This window comes from Bos indicus x Bos taurus, chromosome 8, assembly GCF_003369695.1.
Source record: "Bos indicus x Bos taurus breed Angus x Brahman F1 hybrid chromosome 8, Bos_hybrid_MaternalHap_v2.0, whole genome shotgun sequence".
Classification (NCBI taxonomy): domain Eukaryota; kingdom Metazoa; phylum Chordata; class Mammalia; order Artiodactyla; family Bovidae; genus Bos; species Bos indicus x Bos taurus.
Genome location: NC_040083.1, coordinates 53,991,190 through 54,015,611, shown reverse-complemented (window position 1 = coordinate 54,015,611; position 24,422 = coordinate 53,991,190). Strand labels below are relative to the sequence as shown.

Genomic DNA, 24,422 nt, shown 5'->3' with positions numbered 1-24,422 from the left:
CAGCAGATACCTGCACAGTGCCCGACAGTGTCTCTGATGTGGGGCTGAGGGAAAGAAGAAATAGATTAAGGGGAATTAGTTGCTTCCAACCTAGCAAGACGGCTACGTAGGGAATTAAAATTCCACGGGACAAGCCCTGTGGAAGCACAGAGCTGAGCAAGTAATTCTCCCCAGAGAAGGTTGAAAGGTTTCAGAGGAAGGTATGAGGGAGGGGTTAGGACAGGGTGAGGCGAAGGAATGGCGTGTGTGTCCGTCAAGCCCTGGAGACCTCAGCAAGTTCTTGTAGCAAATAGGGTGCCGGGTGCCTGGCAAGCCCCACCCAAACTATTGGTGGACCCTAATTTCCTTCATCAGACCCCTCCTGAAGGACACCTGGGTTGACTCCAGATTTTCCCCATTATGTAAGCATCCCACATTGGACTTGGGGGCACCTGATTTTGTGCACACTTCCATGCCAGGCAGAGTACTGGCAGAGGGCAGGTGCCTAAGGTAAGTCTTTGGTCAAAGTACAAGAGTTGTGAACTTTGATGGGTGTTGCAACCTCATTGGAGAAGGCGATGGCACCCCACTCCAGTACTCTTGCCTGGAAAATCCCATGGATGGAGGAGCCTGGTGGGCTGCGGTCCATGGGGTCGCTAAGAGTCGGACACGACTGAGCGACTTCACTTTCACTTTTCACTTTCATGCATTGGAGAAGGAAATGGCAACCCACTCCAGTATTCTTGCCTAGAGAATCCCAGGGATGGGAGAGCCTGGTGGGCTGCCATCTATGGGGTCGCACAGAGTCGGACACGACTGAAGCGACTTATAGCAGCAGCAGCAGCAGCAGCAGCAGCAACCTCACTCCAAAATTGAACACATTTACACTGGACATAACCAAAGTGTGGTCCCTTGCCAACACCAGCTGTTATCAATCTTCAGAATTTCTGTTGATCAGAAGGAAAACACCTCATGGTTTTAATCTGCATTTCCTGAAGAAATTAACCCCTTTCATCTATTAGCCAGCTGTTTCTTCCCTGTCGTTTGCTCATACAGTTAGAGACCACCTCCTGCCTGGTTTTTTTTTTTTTTTTTTTTGTTTATCCTTTTTAATTTGTGGATTCTTCCCTATAGCAAAAGTAACCCTTATAAGTTCTATGCTACGAAGTTTTTCTCATATCTATAATTTTGTTTTGTTTATGATGTCTTGAACTGTAGCAAAGTTTCAAATTTTTCATGTAATTAAATGTCTTTTACTTTATGGCTTTTGAGTTTTATGGCTTATTTTGGAAGGTCTCTGTACACTCTATACTTAAACAGAAATTCTTTGCTGGATTTTATATGTATGTCTTGCATTTCAATGCATTTACATCTTTTTGATTGAATAGAATTTATGTATGGCATGCTGAAAATATATAACTCTAATTTTTGTTTAAATGAATTATCAATGCTTCAATCAATTGTAAACATGGTTTTTTGTCTAATTTAAAATGCAGGGACTTCTCAGGTGGTCTAGTAGTTAGGACTTCCCGCTTCCAATGCAGGAGGTGTGGAGTCAATCCCTGTTCAGGGAACTAAGATCCCACATGTGGCCAAAAAATCAACAACAACAAAAACCAAAATGCAATTCTCAAGTAAACAAAAGTTTCTGAACTTTTCCAGTTATCTGTCTTTCCTTCTGCCAGTGGCTTTGTATTTTAATAGATCATATGCTAACATTACATTTTACCAATGTCCACATATGTTAAATATTTTTCAGCTATCCTCTTGCACTAACTTTCCTAGTTAAACACTGAACTAATATTTACTAATGTTTGTGATTATTGTGAATGGGATCTTTCCTCATTTTTTATTGTTATCACTGGAATTTGGGAAAGTAATTGACTTTTATACATTTCGATGGAACCAATCACAATTCTGAACATAATCATTTCTAATCTTTTCCACTGATTCCTGCAGTTTTAATAGAAAGTCACATCATCTGTGATTTCTGTTGTTTCCTTAGTGTAGTAGTTAAAGGCTCTGAAACCAGCCCCACCGACTCTCCCCATGTTCATACCCTGTCTGATCCCACCTGCCCTTTGCACCTGACCATAACCTGTCTCTGCTGCTGTAAAACACTGCTCACAAGGAAGTGACAACAATAAAATGTATTAATATCTGTAAAACACCAAGAGCTCTGCCTGCTTTATTTTGGGCTTGTTTCTGGACTCGTCAGGTGCTTCCCTCTTTCCTAAGGCCTGGTTCCCATAGGAAGTTGATGAGAAAAGGTGACCTCTGATCTGAAATGGATTCTACCACTTGGACTAATATCTAAGTTAATATCTAAGTTAAGTTAGATATTAACTTAGCATGTTAAAGTTAATATCTAAAACATTTTAATTTGATATATGATGCAGGGCACCCAAAGCCAGTGCTCTCTCACAACCTGGAGGGATGGGGTGGGGAGGGAGGTGGGTAGGGGAGTGGTTTCAAGATGGAGGGGACACATGTATGCCTATGGCCAATTCACATTGATGTATGGCAAAAACCGTCACAATACTATAAAGTAATTATCCTTCAATTAAAATAAACAAATTCTAAAAACTTAGTATCTAATACATATTAAACACTATGTGTCAGGAACATCCCAGGTGCTTTCCATAATAACCACAAATAATATTAAGAGCCAACTTTCATGGATGCTCCCTACCTACCAAGTAGGGTTTCTCATGCTTTACACAAATGACCCAGAGCAAGAGCCCTTAAACCCCTCCATTATATACTCTTGATTCATACGCATTTTCATTTAACCCTCATGATGGTCATAATATTCTATGGACTTATGTCCATTGTGCAGATGAGGAAATTGAGTCTAGAGTGGTCAGGACACCTGCCCAAGGCCACACGCTGGTAAGTGGCAATGCGGGGCTTCTACGGCCAAGATGCTACACTGCCCACGTGGGCTCAACTCACAGCCAGCCAGCAACTGTGGTGGTCAGGCTATAGAATGAACAGGGACTTCAGTAGTGGCCCTCTCAAGTCTCTGAGTCCCCGGCCAGGAACACTGGCAGAGCTGGTCCAACCCCCAGCAAACTGCCCAAAACTGTGTTCCATGAAGGGGCTGCTCTACCAGGCAGGGGGGCACCAAAGGCGGGACAAAAATGAGGAGCGAAAGTGATGGTGAACGGTAAATTCCAACTCTAGGTTCCTTGGTATTCCTCTTAGAAACTGCTCACCTCCCCTTCAGGGCCATATTTCCATAGCAAAGCATTTCCTGAAAATCCAGATGCACACAGAGACAGCTCGTGAGTGTCCAACTGCTGAACAGGGGTGAGGGGAGCAGAGTGTGCTCCTGACTATGGTAACAAGGTTCCACAGTAATTCCATGAGCCAGGATGACATTTTCTGGGCAGGCGGCCCAGGAGTGAATGGGAGTTCCCAGAAAGTGGTTTATTCAGAAAAGGATGTAAGTTCGGGCTCAAAAGCCTGTTCATAAGTGAATGAGGAGTTTTGCATGGGAAAGTGATCAGATTGCCCAGGAGACAACCCACCTGCCATGTCGGCTTTGGCAGGCTGCTTTCTGGAAGATGCTGGGGGGTGCTTGTAGTTAAAGGATCTCGAGTGGAGGGAAGAATTTCTGGGACTTCTGGTGTTCCTTCTATACTTTATTTTCTTTCTAATGCCCTGGATTTCTTCCAGGGGCATCACCATTCTTTCTGTCCTCTCATTTTGTGCCTATACATTTCCCAAGAAATACATGAAGTCAAATGCTAACAGAAACATTGGTCTCCCCTTCACAATAGCTGCCACGTGCTCTCACTCACATTCATATTCTGTGCACTCTAAGGAAGCCAGGAAGAATAAGGAGACTTATTCTTCTTGGTAACACCAGAGCCTAAAACCAGGCTAGCCCAGAGGAGTGCTCAGGCACCATTTACTGGAGGGGTGGATGGATGGATGGACGGATGGGCAGATGGATGGTAGATGGATGGGTAGATGGAGGGTGGGTGGATGGGTAAGCAGACAAATGGGTAAATGAACTGATGAATTAAACATGTCTTCAGACCTTTCCACACTATCTTTTCAATCCCAGCACAAGCCATCCCTCTAGGCGGCCCACTCTCTGCTCTCCAAACATACTGCTTTCTTCCCTCAGTGCTTTACAGGGGCCATTCTTTGCCTTCCTAAAAATTTATAGAAGAATTTCTGCCTTCTTCTCTGCCTAATTCTACTCCCGCCCAAGGCTGAAGCTCATCTAAAGGCTCTCCCTTCTCCTCCAGCCAAAGCAGAATCCTCCTGTCCTCAGCTCCCGACTCATCATTTAGCCCTTGGCTATGAACTCCTTGGACCATCTATGGCCAATCACGCGTGTTAAAATGGCTCTAGTAAGTGCTAGTGGAGTACTCTGGCTTCCCTTCTCATATATCAGGATCTAAAATGGAAGATTCCCAAGGGCCAAGCCACAGAACCACAGAGAAGGCAGGAATGCATAGTGGGGAATCCCTTCCCCCAGATGGCGTATGGAAGAGGACCCTAAAGCTTAAGTCATTCAGCCAAGCTGGACTCCCTGAGGGCTTGTGGCTGCAGGCCAAGAACTCATAGGAGCAGGCAATCAGTTAAGGGCAGAGACGACACCACCAGTTATGGCTGCCCCATCAGTACACCCCAACCCTTCACCCATGGTTGGTTATGAGATGTGTTAGCAAGTCCTGGGTAAAACATACAACTCGAAGTCAGGTTTGAGGCTTTTTTTTTTTTTTTTTTTTTTTGATATGTGGCCCACTGAGTTCTCAAAAAAGAGTGAAAATTCCTTTGTTATTGTCAGCTAGATGTTTTTGTTATAACAGACTGAACTCCGAAGAGTAAATACCACTAAGAAGGGGGTCCTGGCTTGGTCAATGAGAGTATCTATGCATATGTGTGTAGAAATGGGTGTGCATACACAGCATAAAGTCAGATCCTCCCGCAGGAGTCCCCACTGTGAAGGAAGGGAAAGCAAATGAAAGCATCGCCTGTTAAGCTCTTTGTGCACCAGGCACCATATGTGGCATTTTGGTGAGAGGCCTGTTGTAGGGGGTTGAATGGTGGCCTCTGCAAAGGTTTACCCATGTGCTCACCTCCACATTCACCTGTGAATGTGACCTAGTAAGAAAAAGGGTCGGGACTTTCCTGGTGGTCCAGTGGCTGGGACTCCGTGCTCCCCATGCAGGGGGCCAGGGTTCAATCCCTGATCGGGGAACTAGATCCCACATGCTGCAACTAAGACCTAGGGCAGCCAAATAATTAAAGTAATTACTGCAAAAGAAAAGAAAAAGGATCTATGCTGGTGCAATTAAGCTAAGGATCTCTAGATGAGATAAATCATCCTGGATTATCTGAGTAGGTCCTATATCCAATGACCACCTTGTGAGAGACAGAAGAGAAGACACACAAAGAAGGAGAAGGCCACGTGAAGCAGAGGCAGAGACTGGGGTGAGGCAGGAATGCCCAAAGCCCCCAGAAGCTGGAAGGGGCCAGGAATGGACTCTTCTCGGGAGTTTCTGCAGGGAGCAAAGCCTTGCTGACAGCTTGACTTTGAACTCCTGGACTCCTGATAACTGAAAATAAATTTCTCTTGTTTTAAGGCACCAAGTTAATGGTACTTTTGCTCTAGCATCCCTAAGAGATCAATACAAGGCTCATGGGTTTTCTGGTGCTGGTCCAGGGGTCAACACATGTTCATGAATCAGTTAGTCACAAAGACATTTAACTAGGAGTCAACTATACCAGAGCCAATTCCATTCACTGACTACAGGCCTCAAAATTCTCCAAGCCAGGCTTCAGCAATATGTGAACCGTGAATTTCCTGATGTCCAAGCCGGTTTTAGAAAAGGCAGAGGAACCAGAGATCAAATTGCCAACATCCACTGGATCATGGAAAAAGCAAGAGAGTCCAGAAAAACAACTATTTCTGCTTTATTGACTATGCCAAAGCCTTTGACTGTGTGGATCACAATAAACTGTGGAAAATTCTGAAAGAGATGGGAATACCAGACCACTTGACCTGCCTCTTGAGAAACCTATATGCAGGTCAGGAAGCAACAGTTAGAACTGGACATGGGACAACAGACTGGTTCCAAATAGGAAAAGGAGTACATCAAGGCTGTATATTGTCACCCTGCTTATTTAACTTATATGCAGAGTACATCATGAGAAATGCTGGGCTGGAAGAAACACAAGCTGGAATCAAGATTGCCGGGAGAAATATCAATAACCTCAGATATGCAGATGACACCACCCTTATGGCAGAAAGTGAAGAGGAACTAAAAAGCCTCTTGATGAAAGTGAAAGTGGGGAGTGAAAAAGTTGGCTTAAAGCTCAACATTCAGAAAATGAAGATCATGGCATCCGGTCCCATGACTTCATGGGAAATAGATGGGGAAACAGTGGAAACAGTGTCAGACTTTATTTTTCTGGGCTCCAACATCACTGCAGATGGTGACTGCAGCCATGAAATTAAAAGACGCTTGCTCCTTGGAAGGAAAGTTATGACCAACCTAGATAGCATATTCAAAAGCAGAGACATTACTTTGCCAACAAAGGTTCGTCTAGTCAAGGCTATGGTTTTTCCAGTGGTCATGTATGGATGTGAGAGTTGGACTGTGAAGAAGACTGAGCGCCGAAAAATTGATGCTTTTGAACTGTGGTGTTGGAGAAGACTCTTAAGAGTCCCTTGGACTGCAAGGAGATCCAACCAGTCCATTCTGAAGGAGATCAGCCCTGGGATTTCTTTGGAAGGAATGATGCTAAAGCTGAAACTCCAGTACTTTGGCCACCTCATGTGAAGAGTTGACTCATTGGAAAAGACTCTGATGCTGGGAGGGATTGAGGGCAAGAGGAGAAGGGGACGACAGAGGATGAGATGGCTGGACTGACTCGATGGACCTGAGTCTCAGTGAACTCCGGGAGTTGGTGATGGACAGGGAGGCCTGGCGTGCTGCGATTCATGGGGTCACAAAGAGTCGGACACGACTGAGCAATTGATCTGATCTGAAAGGGAAAGAGTAAACTTTTCTAAAAGGGTAAATATCCCAGCGAGGTCAGGAGTGGGTGCTTATACCAAGGGTCTCCAGTGGAGTCCTGAGACAAAGCTGAGACCTTCTAGCATGTTCATGTTTTGTCCCCAGGGACAGAGAGGAGGTGGTGGGGAGACAGGGGTGTGCAGTGTGAGTAATTTCACCACCAGTGGGAGACAGGTCCCAAAGCCTGGTATTCCTGGGGTGGAGATGCAGGAGGGAAAATTCACGTGCATCACGCTCCTGGGGACTTCAGTGTCTCACAGAAAGATGGCTGCATCCATGTTCCAAAACCAACACAGCATAGACACATTTTTCAAGTCACAAGAGGCAAAATGTGAGATAAAAACCATCCACTTACACATAGAATCCTTGTGAATTATCAATAATATCATAAATCATTTGCGATTTGATGGAGCTAAGCTTCTCCATGGCTGCTGCCCCGCCGTTGTTCTTAATCCACTCCAGGACCAAGCCCATGACATAGATGCTAAAATAGAGTAAAAAAAATACACATATCCATTTAGATCAGCTTTGCACAAATAACAAGACATCTGAGCAAACTAAAGCTGTACTAAAATAGACTTAAAGACACCATTAGACAAATTAGTTTTAAAAGAGAAAAAATTTCTTTAAAAAGAAAAAAAAAAAACTGCTGAGGGGACTTCCCTGGTGGTCCAGTGGTTAAGCCTCCAAGCTTCCAGCCCAGGGGGCACCGGTTGGCTCCCTGGCTGGGGAACTAAGATCCCATATGGCACATGGCACAACCAAAAAATGGAAAATAAAATGGTGCTGAGGGCTCCGTGTGCACCTCCCTGAAAGCCCACAGGAACAGAGGTCTTCTGTGGAAAAGACACAGCTCGAGCTGGGCATATGGAGAAGGCCAGCTATGCCCTCTCTACGAGGGGGAACAAAGGTTCCCCAGAGGAATTTGTGTAGACTTAGTTGCTGGGTGTCTAGGTCCAGTGAAGGTCTGGGGGGGGATCCCCCCAACTTAGCTGCTGCCTCGTTTATTAACACTGTAACAGGGTGGGGAGGGGAAGACATATAAGAAGCTGGTCCCAGGGAAGCCCAAGATACTGACTGGCTCCTTCATTGCCTCCAGGTGGCTGGAGAACTCTGGTATTTCTACCCCCAGAAGGTAGCAGAAGCCCATGTGGGGCTGCCCAGGGCCACTGGGCAGAGAATGGCCTGTACCCAGAACCATGCGATGGCTCCTCTGGAAGCTTCCCCAGCGGGCTCCCCAGATGGCCCTGGAAGGAAGGAGAAATGGTGTCCGGGGCCAGAGGGGAGGGAGCTCAAAGCAGAAATCATCCGCTGGGTGTTTACAGCCTCAGATGAAGCTCTCTGGGTAAAGACTGAGAAATCAGAGGGGCAGAGGAGACAGAAGAAAGCAAGGGGAGGCAAGCACCATTCAGCAGGCTAGGCGCCCTTTTACTGATCAAAAAAAGTCTGAGGCCAGAGCTGCCATTATCTTATTTTACAGATGAGGAAACAGGCTCAGAGAGCTTGACTCTGCATGACTTTTACATCCAACAAGTAGCTGATAAAGCAAGATTCCAACCCCAGCTGGTCTGATCCCAAAGGCCCAGCTCTTTGCACAATAACAAAAGGGCTCTAGACCCTCAGCCACTATCTCACCTGCCAGTGGGGCGGTCAGGCTGGCACCACAGCTCCGACACGGGTGCCAAGAGCAGCGGCTGCAGGGGCATAACAGCTCACACGTGTGTTCCAGATAAGGTGTTCTCCCACTTTACCGTAAGATGCTCTAGAATTTCCATCTAACCCCAAACTGCTCGATCCCCCAGGAACGACATAAACCCACCCTGCCACATGATCCCAGCAGAGTCACGTGTGAATCCTGCCTGTTCAACAGTACATTTTGGTGACTGGGCTTCCCTTCTCACAGCAGCTGTTTTCCCAGGGTTCCCAAGCTGCTATTTCAGTCATCAAATCATGGCTGCAGCAAAGGCTCAGACCAGGTTCATGGTCCCAGCCAGACCTCAGCACCCACACACTTCCCTCTTGGTGTGTGACTCAGCCCCATATCCAGACTCACTGCCCATGCTCCTGGCTAATCCTAATCAGATCTGAGCAGCACAGTCAGCAGAGAACCCTCCCGTTTTACAAGCTGCCCAGAACTGGCGCCCTTAGCTTCCGTCTACAAAGCCTCAGTGTAAGGCAGATGGCTTGGAAGGAAGCGAGTTCTCCTGGAGACCAGATGCCCCAGAAGTGGAAGGATGTCTGGCCTCATGACTCAGCCGGAACTTCTAATGCATAGCTAACACACGCTTCCACTCCCATACCATCCGAAATCTTCAAAACACAGGGGTCCTAAGATGCTTATGCAGCCTTGCAACTTGGTCTCCATTCTCCCCACTAACCAGGGTATCACTTTTAACTGTTATATTGTCTTCACTTCTAAAATGCCACCAGCTTGGGGCTTCCCTGGTGGCTCAGATGGTAAAGAATCCAACTGCAACGCAGGAAACCCAGGTTTGATCTCTGGGTTGGGAAGATCCCCTGGAGAAGGGAATGGCAACCCACTCCAATATTCTTGCCTGGAAAAAATCCATGGACAGAGGAGCCTGGAGAGCTATAGTCAGTCCATGGGGTTGCAGAGTTGGACACCACCGAGTGACTAACATTTTTACTTTCTTTTCACACAGTGTTAAGTGTACTGTCTAAGCCTGTGCGTTAAATGACTATATAAATCACAGCAGATCCATTCTCTGGAATATCACACCACAATTCAAAGAGGAAAAAAGGCAAGCATTTGTCCTGACACAGCCGTGTTCACAGTACATTGCTGGGTGGAAAAAGAATTCACAAAGCAGCCTGTATGGTAACATTTCATTTGCATAATTAAATATATGGCTCTATTTGCATCTGCCCTGCACAGCAAGCAGTTAGCAATAGTTTCACCTCAGAAGTCTTTGCCAAGATCTTGTGTTAACTTTTCTAAGCAATACAAAATGCTTTTTGGGCACTAGGGATTAGAAAAGCACCCCAGAAAGCCCTGGAAACTCTCCCTGGCTGTTCTGAAGGACTAAGCCTCCTGGGCAGGCCCACATTCCCATTCTGATAAGAAGGATGGCCTGGGTTAGTGGGGAATATTTTGTTTCTCATTAGCTACTTCATACGATAGATAAAACGAATTTATACTTACAGGTCCCGTTAGTCATGGGAAGTAAATCTGCCTTATAGGGTTAGAAGGGAAGTTTAGGAATCTGTTTGTTTGTCCATAAACTGGGCTTAGTGTTAAACAGAATGTCCACATGGTCCTTTATTCCACCCCAATTCACTGCTCAGGGTTACAGGCAATTATGTGAAGGCCAGTCGTCCAGTTCAGTTCAAACAAACTGCCCAGGGCCTCTGGTCACTTGGCTCTAATTTTATTAGAAAAAAAAAGAGCTTCTTTTTTAACTTGGGACATTTTCAAGGACTTCCACGTGATACAAAGTTCTGAACTGTTCTGGGTGCCTTATCAGCTCACAGCCAGGCCTGGGGAGGGTGTCATGCACAAATCCTCCTCTCTCCATTCAATGCTTATTCTCACTGGGAGAACTACAATTTTCTAATCTTAAAAATACACCAAATGAAATATTAGTTTTTCAAGTCATAGACTGTAAGTAACTGCTCAGTCACACAGATGTTTACTGTTTTTCCTTTTCTCTTCTTTTAGAGTAAAAGAATCCAAGACTCCAAGGGGTGTCCTGGGTCAGAATTTAACCCAATCTCTTTTGACCTCCACATTTATATGATTCTCTCTTTTTTGAATTGGCGTGTAACTGCTTTACAGTGTTGTGTTAGTTTCTGTTGTACAACAAAGTGAATCAGCTATATGCAATTCTGATCAAATCTTATTGTCAGTCCTGCCCTGAGATGGTCTCAGTTTTCACTTTCCTGATCTGTCTGGAAAAGAAACCTTGGTCTTTTTCTCCCCTTGTTTCTGTGTGTCTGGCTCAGCTCCCTCCTTAGGCAGAAAGGCTCCAGGCAGGGAGTGTCTGCCTCCCCCACCCTGTGCCCCTGCCCCCAGGTAACCAGGTTGACCCTGCACGCCTGACTGGTCAAGGCCCGGGGCGGAGGCCTGCACAGGCGCTGGCAGGGGAATGACCCTCTGTGAGTCATTCAAGAAGGACTTTCTCTCAGTGCCTCCCCCAGGTCTGACTCCAGACATTTTTATTTCCCATTAGACAGACTCACCTGCTAACTCACTATTTCTGCTGACTTTTAATATTAACAGGCTGCATTTTAACATATGCATTACATTAAAAAAAATTGATTTCAAGGTCACTCACTCACATAGAGAAGGTGCCAGAGGGTAAGACAGCTCATCCTGCTCCCCCAGTCTATGCTCTGATCAGAACTGCTGGCCTTCGGGGCACATCCAGGGCCAGGGCTTTCCCGGCCCCGCACACTTTCTTGCTCCCAGAGCCTCAGTGGTCTCTGCCTCTGCCTGAAAGACTCACGCGCCCGAGACCAGACCCTGGCTGTTTGTTCTAACAGGTAAGGACTGAACGCCTCCCAGCACCTCCTGCCATGGTGTGGCCTGGCTGCAGAGCCCCTTCCCCAGGGGACCCAGCTGTCCAGCACTGCTCAGCACAGCAGGGCTCCTTTCCCAGCTGGCCAGTGGTTACTGGCTTGTCCACTACCAGAAACCCCAGAGACAAGACAAGTGGGCAAGACAGGTTCAGCCCTGCCCCGCAATCCCCACCAGGCACTTCAGAAGCACTTTCAACCGGAGTGAGACAGAGTGGGATTGACAGGTGACCGGGAGAAAATACCAGACACCTCCGTTGCCTGAGGGAAGCAGGGGACACAAAAGAGAAGAGCTGCTGCAGCCTACGTGAGCTACGCAGAAAACCAGCAACAATTTCCATCAGCATTCCAGCTGTGGAAAAAGCTCTTTTCTTCCTGTGGTAAATTATATGGAAGAAGTGTCTTTCCCACAGGCAGCGCCTCGGATGGAGACCGCTAACAAAGCCCCAGCCCCCATGTAACTGAGGCCTATACTGGCCCAAGCCCCTCTTCATATGCTCTGTTATGAGAGCATCCACCATCACTGAAAAACTTCAAAGAGCAGGACTCCAACAGCCATCTATTCTCCAGAGATGGGACCCTTCCGACACAAACCCACCCTGGTCATTTTGCTGTTGAAGAGCATGAAGGCACCAGCTGTACTTATCCAGGCTTTCAAGTCAGACCGCCTGGGTTCAAATCCACGCCACTTCCTAGAAGTATGGCTTTGGCTTCTTCACTTGCAAAACGGGAATAACAATTAGAGTACCTATCTCCTAGGGTGCTTGGGAGATTAAGTGGGTCATACGCATCACTATTTACATCACAGATGCCCTGGAAAGATAAGATAGTCTATAAACTCTGGCTCTTATCCCTGCTGGTAAATAATAATACAGCACTAACATTTATAAGCCACTGAGAGCCAGGCATTCACTAAGCACAGTTTGGTGGTAGAGGTTTAGACACTACAGGCTCCTCTGTCCATGGGATTCTCCAGGCAAGAATGCTGGAATGGGTTGCCATGTCCTTCTCCAGGGGATCTTCCCGACCCAGGGATTGAACCCAGGTCTTCTGCATTGCAGGCAGATACTTTACTGAGAGCTACAAGGGAAGCCCCCAAGCACATTTTAGACACATATTTTAATCATCCAATCTTTATCAGCAACTAATTACTCTTGGAGACACCAGATGCACAGATAGATTAAGCAACTTGCCTAAACTCACACAGATTGCTAGTAATAAAATTTATCTGGCTAAATTTTAGGTGTCACAAAGATTTTCACCAACTGCCTGAGTCTGAGAGTTAAAAGACCATAAGGTGGAATAGCCTTACTTTCCCCAAAAGTGCTATAATGCAGACTCTGACTCGGATTAACAGGAAGCCAGGCTAACAGGTCCCCTGCAGACTGGGTGAAAAACAGAGAAGTGTTTGTTCCAGCCAGTGTGTCCAATGCCAAGCAGTGGGCTTCAAGCAGGCCCAGCTAGGGAATGAAAAAGGCAGGTAGCCCAGCCTTTGAAAGTTCTTCTCTAAAGTTGCACTGCTTGTTTGAGATGCAGGCATGACACTTCATGTGCAGAAAGCTTTTAGGCTAACGGTGAACCACCAAGGCTACCAAGACCAAACAGAAACACCCCAAAAAAGAAAGGCAAGGAAAGCTGATCAGACAGTGCACAGAGGAGGATGAGGAAGAGGTGAGCTGGGCAGAGAATCCTGAAGGACATCTGGGCGATTAGGTTACCAATTCACAGAATCATGTCCAGCTTCAGAAAGTCACCTAGTATTGATGGGAAATGCTGAGACCCCCCTCCTTCCCTGGTCCCCAGGCCAGACCCTGGAGTTACCTGAAACAGGGAGGTGTGTTGTACAGGGAGTTATTTCCAGCCTGCACTTTGTAATCCAGGACCGAGGGGCACTCTTTGAGGGCAAACCCCAGCAGGTCATCTCGGACGATCACCACCGTGACCCCTGCAGAGCCAACATTCTTCTGGGCACCAGCAAAAATCACACCAAACTGCCAAAGAGAAAACGTGCTATTTTAAACGTACTTGGTCATCTTTCATAAATGTATGTCAAATTCCCCAATCTCTTTCTAAAACACAGTTTTTATGAGGAAGTAACTCAATTTTAATCCTGTTCAGAGCAAATTCCCTTTTCTAAAGGAATCTCTATCTGGACAGCAAATCAATACTTGTGAGTTTAGAGCCTGCAGATTATGAATCTGCCTGGTCCTTCTCCCCAGGAAGAGGCCAGCCCAAGCCCACCACTGTGAAGACCTTGTATCTATTCCTATTCACTCTATTACATCTCTTTTCTACCTCCAAACCCATCTTTAAAATAAGGCTGCTGTCCTTGGTGACCTAAAGAAACCAATTTTTTAATCTATTTATATTTGTATAAAGGGACAATCAGAAGACACTGAGAAATGAAACAAGCTGCCCAAGGGAGAAAAAAATTCAGAAAAAGAGATGTTTTAATGTACTTTGGGACAATTTCCATGTAAGATATAGAACCTTCTTCCATGTCTCCCCATGAAATCTTTAGGAAAATTCAGTAGCATCCCACATGGGAGGAGGGGGATAGCCTGGCCCAACAGGAAGAGGTATTTTTACAATTGGCATTGTTTAGAATTGCCAGTGTATGGTAAGTGAAAATAAAAAGTAGGCTATAAACAAAATGTATATACTCACACAACAGAATATTACTTGGCCTAAAAAGAAATGGAGTTCTGACATGCTACCACAGGGTGAACCCTGAGAACATTATGCTCAGTGAAAACAAGCTAGACATGAAAGGACAAATATCACATGACTCCACTGATGTGAGGTTATCTAGACCAGTCAAATTCACAGAGACTAAAAAAATTATATAGAGAATAGTGGTTGCCAGTGACTAGGGGGAGGAAGGACTGGGGTTACTGTTTAATGGGGACAGAGTTTCAGTGGGAAGAAAAAGTCCTGGAGACGGATGGTGATGAGGATTGTACAATCATGTATATGTACTTAATGACACTGAACGGTATGCTTATAAATCGTTAAAACTGTCAATTTTATAATAAGTATATTTTACCAGAATTTTTTTTAAAGGCACAATACCACTTAGTTTAACTTCCTTACAGATATCACCCTCCTAACCCGTGCTCCCCATGTTGTGCAATGGTGGGTGCCTCTCCCATTGCCCACCCTGGAGATCCACCTGGGAATCTCATGTCCTATGGATGCTCTTGATGCTGGGGTGGCTAACGAGGTAAGGCAGGGCTCCTTCATAGCCCCCCAAGTTTGGATAATGCATATCTTCCCTTGACAACAGCAAGAAATTCCCAAGGTGTCAATGAAAAAAATTTCTAAAAGCCACCCTCAAAGGCAGGTGAATTCCCCAAGGAATCAAGTAGGATCCTGTGAGGCAACTGTCAACAAAGGCTGTGAATGTCCGGATGTAAATATTCTGACAACCAAGGTCGGCCTTTCTCCGTCCTAGTATATGTTAAAATGTCCTTAGAAAAACCAAACTGGGTTCCCCCTGACCCAGGCCTCTTTCAGGCTTTACCTTGGAAACATCCACTGGCCTGGACAGGAAGTTTGAGGACATGTCGCAGACCAGCACTGCTCCCTTGACATCAGGGATAAAGTCAAACTCCACTCCGTGCACAGTCTCATTGGCGCAGTAATACACATAGGAGGCATCCGGGTTGAGGGTCCAGGTGCTCGGATCTGGAATTTCTATCACAGGAGACAAGTTAGGGACTCCACGTTCCTCCCCTCTTCCCTTAGGGAGACGGGAGTCCACCAGGTACGACACCCCTCGCCTAGCAGGGGAAGACTGATCCCAGAGCATTCACAAGTAAAAGGCATCCTATTCATCTAGTATTACAATCACCACCAGTGTCCTAAAAGGATGCTCCATCTCATTCCTTTGACTTCTACTGGGGGCAAATAATCTTTGAGAATGGTGTGGTAGGTATTTGGGTTTTTCCTTGTCACCCAGCTTCCAACATCCTAGGTCTACGGACAGTGTCCTTTGGGTGCCAGTTTCCCTCACTCTCAGCTCATGTGATTCCAATAGAACCCACAGCCCTGAAGGGAGAATGCAGTTCAGGCAAGGCACTTGACTGATTTGGAATGGGACACAGGAGACATGAGACTGTTACTGGGAATGTTTGAGCAGAGGCATTGAAACTTGGGAGAATATAAGGCAATAAGCAGCTGCAGCCATCTTCTAAAAATGAGGGGGCAGCCTTCCTGACTGTGAAGGAGACAGAGGGAGACGCCAGGACCAGGAGAAGTCCCCTCACTGTAGGGGGGCCCTTGATTAAGCCATACCTAAAGCCAACCCAGCCCCTGGGTTTTGCAACTAAGTTAGCAGCCCAGGTGGAGAGGCAAATGGCAACCCATGCCAGTATTCCTGCCAGAAGAATCCAATAGACAGAGAGCCTGGTGGGCTATAGTCCATGGGGTTGCAAAGAGTCGGACACAACTGAAGCCACTGAGCAGGCACGCACACAACAGCCTAGGATCACTCTTTCTGCAGCAGCCAGTTAGTAATCTTAACAGGAACAGGCAGCCAATCTAAATGGTATCAAACAGGGGAAGAAAGAATTGCCCAGGGCAGGGGTAACCTGCTAGCTAAGGAGGGATCACCCACTGGCCAGCATTTCACAGACCAGCTCAGCTACCAGCACTTACTCGTGTAACTCCCAAGTTTGGGGTGGACGATATTCACAGTTCCAAACTTCTTGGCTTCTTCTGCAGCCTTAGCTGACCAGGATCCTGTCACCACATAGTCAGCACATTTTCCTGCTTTCAGGCCAATCAGGTTTAAGGGGACAGCACTGAACTGACCACACCCACCTCCTTGTACAAAAATCACTTTGTAGTTGTCTGGAATGGCTCTGGGCAGAAGCAGAGGTGACAGTAAACAGGGTCAAAGATTGAGAGTGAGTGATGCTCTTCCAGCACTTCACCCTGGGGTGGACACACCATAAGCACAATGGTAAAGCCCCACCTCTGCCTTCCCCAAATCAGTCATTTATCTACTCAATTTCTTGCACAGATATTTACTGGGCCCCACAGTGAAAGTCTGGGCTTCCCTGGTGGCTCAGACGGTAAAGAATCTGCCCGCAACGCAGGAGACCTGGGTTTGATCCCTGGGTTGGGAAGATCCTCTGGACAAGGGAATGGCTACCCACTCGAGTATTCTTGCCTGGAGAACTTCATGGAAGGGGAGCCTGGCAGGGTACAGTGCATGGGGTCGCAAAGAGTCAGACATGACTGAGTGACTAACACCTTCACTCACTTTTCATGTTGAAAGCCTATGGTTACTGTTTTGACAGAATCTTAGCAACACCCTGCTGTTCCTTTAGGGAAGCATTGGATACCACTCTCAGTCCAGCTGGTTCAAGGGTGCCCAATCCCAGCTCCAGGGGATGAGCACGTGACCCACACCGGTCAGTGGGGTTTGGTTCTGAAATCTTGGATCCAAACTTCTAGAAAAGAGAAGCTGTTTCTATTGAGGGAAAGAACTTATAGGAGCTAAATCTGCAACCACTGGTGGGCCATCTGATAAAGCAAACACATAAAAAAGCAGATCCAGGAGACAGAGGAAAAGACCTTCTTTACATCATGTGAGCTCCTGCACTTTTCTGTCCTATGAAGTAATACATTTATCTATTTACTTAAGCCAAGAGTTGGGTTTCTCACTTGCAACCAAAAGTCCTAAAAGTATATATGTGCTGGTCCATGCTACGAATCAGGTGAACAGTGGAGAAGGATCTTCCATAACCCTTTAGACCTAAGCATGTTTCACCTACTCCATATATATTGAGATTAAGAGCGAAATGATTTGATTCCAGCATGGAAAATTAAGATGATGATTGGGATAGCCACAGGCCATGGAAACTGGACCCGAGCTTTTGAGCAATGTCAGAGCTTAGGAACAGATTATGCAGAAGGCAAACAGCCAGGCGACAGAGCTCCAGAAAAGAGGCTTAAGGAAAGCAGCAAAGAGCTGGGCAATGTGAGAGGGTCTTGGGCTCACCAGCAGGTGGTATGGTGTGCATGTATCTGGTTCTGAGCCATGGCTGCCTATCTCCAGGGCTCCAGAGAATAGCAGAGCCGACAGGCCTTGGGAGGCGCTAACTATCAGGTTCTTGGCAGCTGGGAGGACAGCAGCCCAAAGCAGGATTCCAGGTTTATATTATTCAGATGCAGTTAACAAGGCCAAGAACTGGATGGAAGGACACCAGAGGTCTGGGTACAGGGCTCCAAAGGGACCGGCCCATACCCTGAGCCAGAAGTCCAGGCTGGGGAGGCTCACAGCCCTGCGGGTCAAATGGCACGCCTCTCGGGCCACATTCCAAGCATTCATGAAGGACAAGATCGCTCCACGAACATACTGGGAACCCAGCAGGCAGCCCCACGTGCTGCCAAACAGATGATGAGCGCCTCTGACCTGCACATTGTGGTGGCTTCTAACGCTCCTCAGAAAATGTCACTAAGTCAGCCCCATCTCAGGCATTTTATTAAGGCAATTTAAAGAGCAAGTTATTACACAATTAGTACAAACCCAATTTTGTTAATGAAATAATGCAAGGATGAACCCTAAAACTTTAACAATGATTATTCTTGACTGGTAGGGTTATGGACAATTCCAGTTAAATTTGTGAGTTTTTTTCCCTAAGCTTCCCACCATGAACATGCACCAGTGTTATGAGCAGAAAACAAATAAGTATTGTGTTTCTAAGGTGACCATATTTGTATGTCTATGTGAGTATGTAATGCATAAAACTGTAGCTTAAAGCAGCAATCTATTTAAGAATATAGTTTCCTCTAGGTAAGAAAAGCAGTGCAGATAACTAAGAGAGTTCATTTGAGGAACAGTTCCCAGAGTTCATAACCCTTAAAATTGCCCAAAGAGCCTGTTAAGAATGAAGTTTCTAAACAGGCTGTGATTTGACAAGTCTGGGTGGGGCCCAGCACTTGAATTTTTTTTACATCTCTCCTAAGAGGTGATTCTGACAGATTGTATGAGGCCCATAATTTAAAAGCCAGTGAACTAAATTACAATTAATTATGCTGACCACTTGTCATTTAAATCCCTTCTAATCCAATTTAACTTCTACAGTGCTGAAAAATCCCAGATATAATGATTTCAAATCTTTGGAAAAACCACATAAAATAAAAATAAACACACAAATGCAGGATGAGGATCACATTAAAAGCATTATGTACTGATCTAGTGAATCTGGGAGAATCTTTAAAAAGATCTTTTAAAAGAATCTTAAAAAGATGACTTTTAAGAATGAAATATTCTGAACACATAGCAGAATGTAGTAATGCAACATACACCTACATATATGGATTACCAAACAAGAATAACACAACTTTGTCTTTAAAATTTTATACTTACAACAATTCCCGTACAAGGGTCTCTGTCTTATTGATAATCTTAGCGAAATCTGATGACCTGTGGCTCATTTCTGTGGAAGGAAAAATAAACAAGAAAAATATTCCAGTTCAAAACCAAAGGAACAAAAGTTATTGAAGATGTAACTACAAAATTTGCAAGTAAAATAATAAAGTGAAATGTCAGTTATATTGCATACAAATGATGGACCACACATTTTAAGAGAAAATCCAAACTGATTTTCAAACTGCAAACATTTTAACTTTATTGTCACAGCAGAATGATTTTTTTTCAAGTGGCGATAGTCACTGACTGAGCCATTTGCTAATTTATTCTTCAATCTCTGATTTCTCATCACTTTCTCACAAACAAGAATTGTTTGCAAAGGCTGCCCTTTAGGACAACAGCACAAAATGCCATACTGTGCTGTCCCTTCACAGAAATTTAAGCACATGTCACTTAATTCAAATTAAGGAACAAAATTCAATAGCAATAGCACACAAAGTTAACCCTACGATCTCTTTAATACTCTGTAGCCTCTGGAACTACCAAAAAAGAAAAAGAAAATTAAAGGTTTTAAAACGTACATTTTAGAACTCAAAAGTCATCTTTCCTAATAACAGAGGGGAGAGAAACAATGGAATTATTAACATGCAAGATCTTCCCCAAAAGGCTTGTATACTTCTATACATTCAATGAGTTCATGTCTAAGAACAGCAAAAACTAAAAAGAATGTGAAACAATATTATAAATGTTTGGGCACTATTATGCAAATACATAGGATCTTTTGATCTCAGATCCTATGTATAGCAAAAACCGATTATGAAATTGTAAGCTGAGATGTATAAACCCCTCACCAGCATTTATGTTGATTTCAAAATTGCTTTGATCAAACATGCCACAGAAGTTATTAAAATTTAAAAATACATCTACAAATGCCTATGGGAAGACCCAGTAGAAATTTTAGGCTTGATGATGCATTTTAGTTAGTTCCCTTTAAATCCTGGACATTCACAACATCCAAAAGTAAATCTTACCAAGAACACTAATCCCAATTCCTTTGTAGTCTAATAATTCTTTTTGCATCTCTAGCAACACCTAGGAAAAAAAATAAAAGAAAATAAGATGATTTCAGTATGCTATGCACAACTCTCTCTGGACACACAAACTGCAAAAGAGGAGGGGCAAGGAGAAGCTCCACCCGCTGGGTCTGTGAGGAAGCATCTGTCCCTGCCACAGCCAATCCCCTCTCTCTGCCTGTTCCCACCGAACCCCGATGATGCAACTTACATTCAAGTTGAGTATGAAACTATGCAATATGACCAATTCTAAGATACAGTTTTTCCAAAGGCACAAATTTAGAGATAAAATCTCACTTGAAAGTAAAATAAAAATCAAGTAGGAAGTTTTCTAATAACAATTCTTTACCTGTCAATATCAGTTAAAGAATAACTTTGGGAAAAATCTGATTCCCTAGAAAATGTCCCCTTCACAATTGCATTTGCGACTCTCACAACTGCATTTGCCATTCTCTGAAAGCAAAAGCACAAAAATGTCTGGGTATAGAGGACAACAAAAAATAATTTATGTCCAAATTAAACTGATAACTCAATTTTCCATCTTTTTGGTCCACTGGAATGGGTGGGTTGGGCAGGAAGTAGGAAGCACTTGCTGTGAATTAAGACAAGGCTGGGATGCTTCCCAGGTGGCGCTGGTAGTAAAGAACCAGCCTGCCAAGGCAGGAGATGCAAGAAGCATGGGTTCAATCCCTGGGTTGGGAAGATCCCCTGGAGGAGGAGACCCAATCCAGTATTCTTGCCTGGAGAATCCTATGGACAGAGGAACCTGGCAGGCTACAGTCCATAGGGCTGCAGAGAGTCAGGCACAACTCAAATGACTTAGCACACACACGTACACCCATGGGGGTACTGATCGCCCCCTCAACAACAGCGCTGAAGGTGATAGTCTCATCCCCAGTGTGTAGGTGAAGAATCTCAGCTGAGTCGACAAAAGAACTTAACTGCATGTCCCTATCCAGCCCTTTGACCTATCTTGTAAGATCACTGCAATCCCATAAGCACATTCTTCCTCACAAGAGCAACTGGATAGGTGGGACCCATCTTATGGCCAATTGTTCAGTGCCAGGAAAGGGGGGGAAGGGCAAAGCTCATTCTCCACCCACTGCCCCCAAATACACAGCTCACTTGCTAGAGAGGTGCCTCATTGTTATTTTTCCCAAAGGCAAGTAAAAGGCAAATTACTACACACTGAAAAGAAAAACACCTATTTCATTTATATATGTATGTATACACACACACACACACTTTAATACGGGCCTCCCTGGTGACTCAGATGGTAAAGAATCTGCCTGCAATGCAGGAGATCCAGGTTCAATCCCTGGGTTGGGGAACATTTGCTGGAGAATGAAATGGCAACCCACTCCAGTATTCTGGCCTGGAGAATTCCATGGACAGAGGAACCTGGCAGGTTACAGTCCATGGAGTCTCAAAGAGTTGGACACGACTGAAGCAACTTAGCATGCACACACGCACACATATATGTACTTATTTCGTCTACATATTTCATACACATTTCAGTAAGAAGAATAGAAAGCCCTTATCAGAGATGCATGCTGCAGCGTTTACAGGAGTGAAATGACATAATATTTGGAACTAGCTTAAAATTTACCTAGAAGCAGAAGGGGAGAAAGAGAGTATAGGGGAGGGAGTGCTGAAACAAGATTAGCAAAGTGTCCTTAGTTGTTAAATCTTGGCTGGGTCTATAAATTTCATTATATTATTCCCTCTCTATCTTTGAGTATGAGTGAACTGCCATAAAGTAAAAATATCAGAAAGAAAAGCTCTAAAAATGTATACAAAATAGGTGAGACAAACACTTTGTAGAAGCATCTTGCCATCGAAGGAGGTTGCCTTAAAAAATACCAGCTAAAGATCTCATATAACATAACCTAAACTAGATCGCAACTTTGTATGAAAAAACATTTCAGCAATAAAGAAAGAATTATACAAAAAAAAAAGGAGGCTTAAGAATTTGTCATCGTTTTTGTTGGACACATTAGCACTGGCTGATCAAACAAACTTATAGTGAATCCTTTTCTTTAGTATAAACAAACATCTGTGATAGAGTCATCCCTGAACTTCTTTTCAGACTCCCTTCCTCTTATAGAATTCTCTTATAGTATTCTCTGAAAAGAACATCTATAAAGGTTTATAACCAAAATCATTATAAAAAGCTTTAAAGACTTCTACCCAAAAAGCATACCCCTCTAATCAAGTGAAGTTTATTTTTTTCAAACTGAAGAATGCAATAATTTTGTGGATCACAACCAATATTTTTTTTAATGAACTAGAATAGACCAAAGAAGAATATAATATAAAATTGTGTATGTTGTAGTCATCAGGCTAAATACTTCATAAACTTTTTGTTTTGATTATGTGCAGGTACTTGCTCACTTCGTGAAATATATTTTTCATTATGGTTCAGCCAAAAAAAGTTTGCAAAACTTCTCTAATCTTTATAATTCAACTAACTCAAGAAAACACAAAAATAGAAACAGCTGCCCCCTCACAGGTTAGAGAGCACATATGAAGGCATAAATCCTCCAGGAAGATAAATAATAAGTAATTGTATTAATAACAATTATCTTTATAATAAATGCAGAACAAATTACACAGGAAACAAATATGCAAAAGACTCCAAAACACGAAGGGTGAAAACCAGTGAGGGTAGCAGAAACTTTTGCATATTTGTGACAGGAAATCTCACCTATCACAGACTGCAATAACTAAGAAAAAAGTAAGCCCTGTACTCTCAGCTACTATGAGCACTGAGAAAAGCAAAATGTTCTTTACCGTCTACAATTATAAAAATTCTCTCCTCTTAGGACAACACAGAGAAGGCTCTGGCCCAGGGATATTTCCACTCTGTTTAACAATAGATAATTGAAAAGCACTTGGCTATGTCTCATGTTGCTACAAGGTATTATCAGAGTTATCCCGGTTAGAAAACGCAAAATGTAACAGCAGGGGCAGCTGGTCAACGCGTCCAAGGCACATTAGAGACTAGGCCTCCTTCACAGCTGGTGGGGTGGGGAGGAGAATGGGGGTGGGGGGAGTGGGTATTGAAGGTTAGGGAAGGAGCTGGAACCCGGCTGGGGGCTGGAAGGCAGGGAATGAGTTACACTTGCACTTGAAAGGTCTGGTAATGGCCCGGGGGAGAATTCAGTCATTCATTTGCTCCAGAACAAAATGAAGCGAACTGGGCTAGCTGCCCAGTGCCTACCACAGCTTGAATATTAGAATGCCTTTAGGGTACACGCCAGTACAGGGAGGAGAAATCTATGCATGAAACAGAGCAGAGAAAAATAGGTTTAGGGACGGGTGGAGTCTCTGAGAAGCAAAGCGGGAAAGCCTGGGCTGTACTGAAGTCTTTCAAACTTACATTTTTTGAAAAGCAACGTTTCCAAGTGCTAGCTGAAGCCAACACTGCTCCTGAGGGGTTTTGCACGGGCCTCTAGTTTACACTTCGCTCCAATTAACACGATCCCTATTCACCACTCATTCACCATGTCCATTCACACATCCACTCAACACTGCCTGGCTCGCAGCACTGCTGGGCAAGGCGAATGCACAGTTGAGACTTTTTCTTTCCCGCCGCACCCCTAGTCCGACCCGGTTGAAGGCACAGCGCCTGAGTTTGCAGGTGTGTTGAGCAGCGAGCCAGCACGTCCCCGGCGGGCCGAACTCAGAACGCGGCGCACCAGTAGCCGGCGCCAGGGGCAGCTGAGCAAGCAAACTTCAAGTTTCCTTCTCCAAAGTATTCTTCCAAAGGCCCACCCGCGACATATCCTGAACTGGGCGTGCACACTCATGCAGAGTATTTAGGGGACTCGGGGAGGGTAGAGGGGATCCGAGCCCTCCACGCAGGGATGCACAGCCACCAACGCGCCTGCTCCCGCCTGGAGCGCCGTCCTAGCGCGCGCTCCCTGGGACTTACGGAGCGCGGCAGCTTGGCAGGCCCGGGTCCGAAGTTGACCACCGGCATCAGGGAGTCCATGGTGCTGCTGCAGGGACGGCAGGAGTCAGCCGGAGAGGACCTATCGATTGAGCAGCGCAAGTTTGCGTCTGGCGAAGACTTTCCGCTCTCTTTCAGTTCCGAGAGGCGCCAGTAGCGGCCTGCACTATCGCTGGCCCTGCGCTGATTGGTTTGCGCAATGGGACTCTCATCCCCCATTGGTCGTGCTTCGCAGTCACGGCTCATGAGCAGTTGCTCCACCTCGCGTTTTCTGTTTCAACCCTTTTTGATCAATGCAAGGCACGCGGGAGATTGCACCAGCCTGTCGGCTCGGCTGCTTGCCCGCCCGACAACCGTGGGCGGCTAGAAGCGGTTGCCCTTGCCAACATGCGTTGGCACTTCTGCACCCTTGAGGCCGGTTCCAGTCCTCCAACCCTGACCTCAGACTCCGT

At 45.2% G+C, this 24,422-nt stretch overlaps 1 protein-coding gene across 1 annotated transcript in view; it reads right to left on the bottom strand.

Annotated features, from left to right (window-relative positions):
- Nucleotides 1–24,132, bottom strand: part of PSAT1 (phosphoserine aminotransferase 1) — a 28,320-nt gene extending 4,188 nt beyond the window's left edge. The window contains exons 1-7 of the mRNA XM_027549523.1: nt 23,953–24,132; nt 19,974–20,034; nt 18,940–19,009; nt 16,218–16,423; nt 15,082–15,254; nt 13,380–13,549; nt 7,378–7,506 (exon numbers count right to left, since the gene is read on the bottom strand). Coding sequence (XP_027405324.1) covers nt 7,378–7,506; nt 13,380–13,549; nt 15,082–15,254; nt 16,218–16,423; nt 18,940–19,009; nt 19,974–20,034; nt 23,953–24,012 — 869 coding nt within the window. The 5' untranslated portion in view covers nt 24,013–24,132. The remainder of the gene's footprint in view (nt 1–7,377; nt 7,507–13,379; nt 13,550–15,081; nt 15,255–16,217; nt 16,424–18,939; nt 19,010–19,973; nt 20,035–23,952) is intronic.
- Nucleotides 24,133–24,422: the final 290 nt, after the last annotated feature.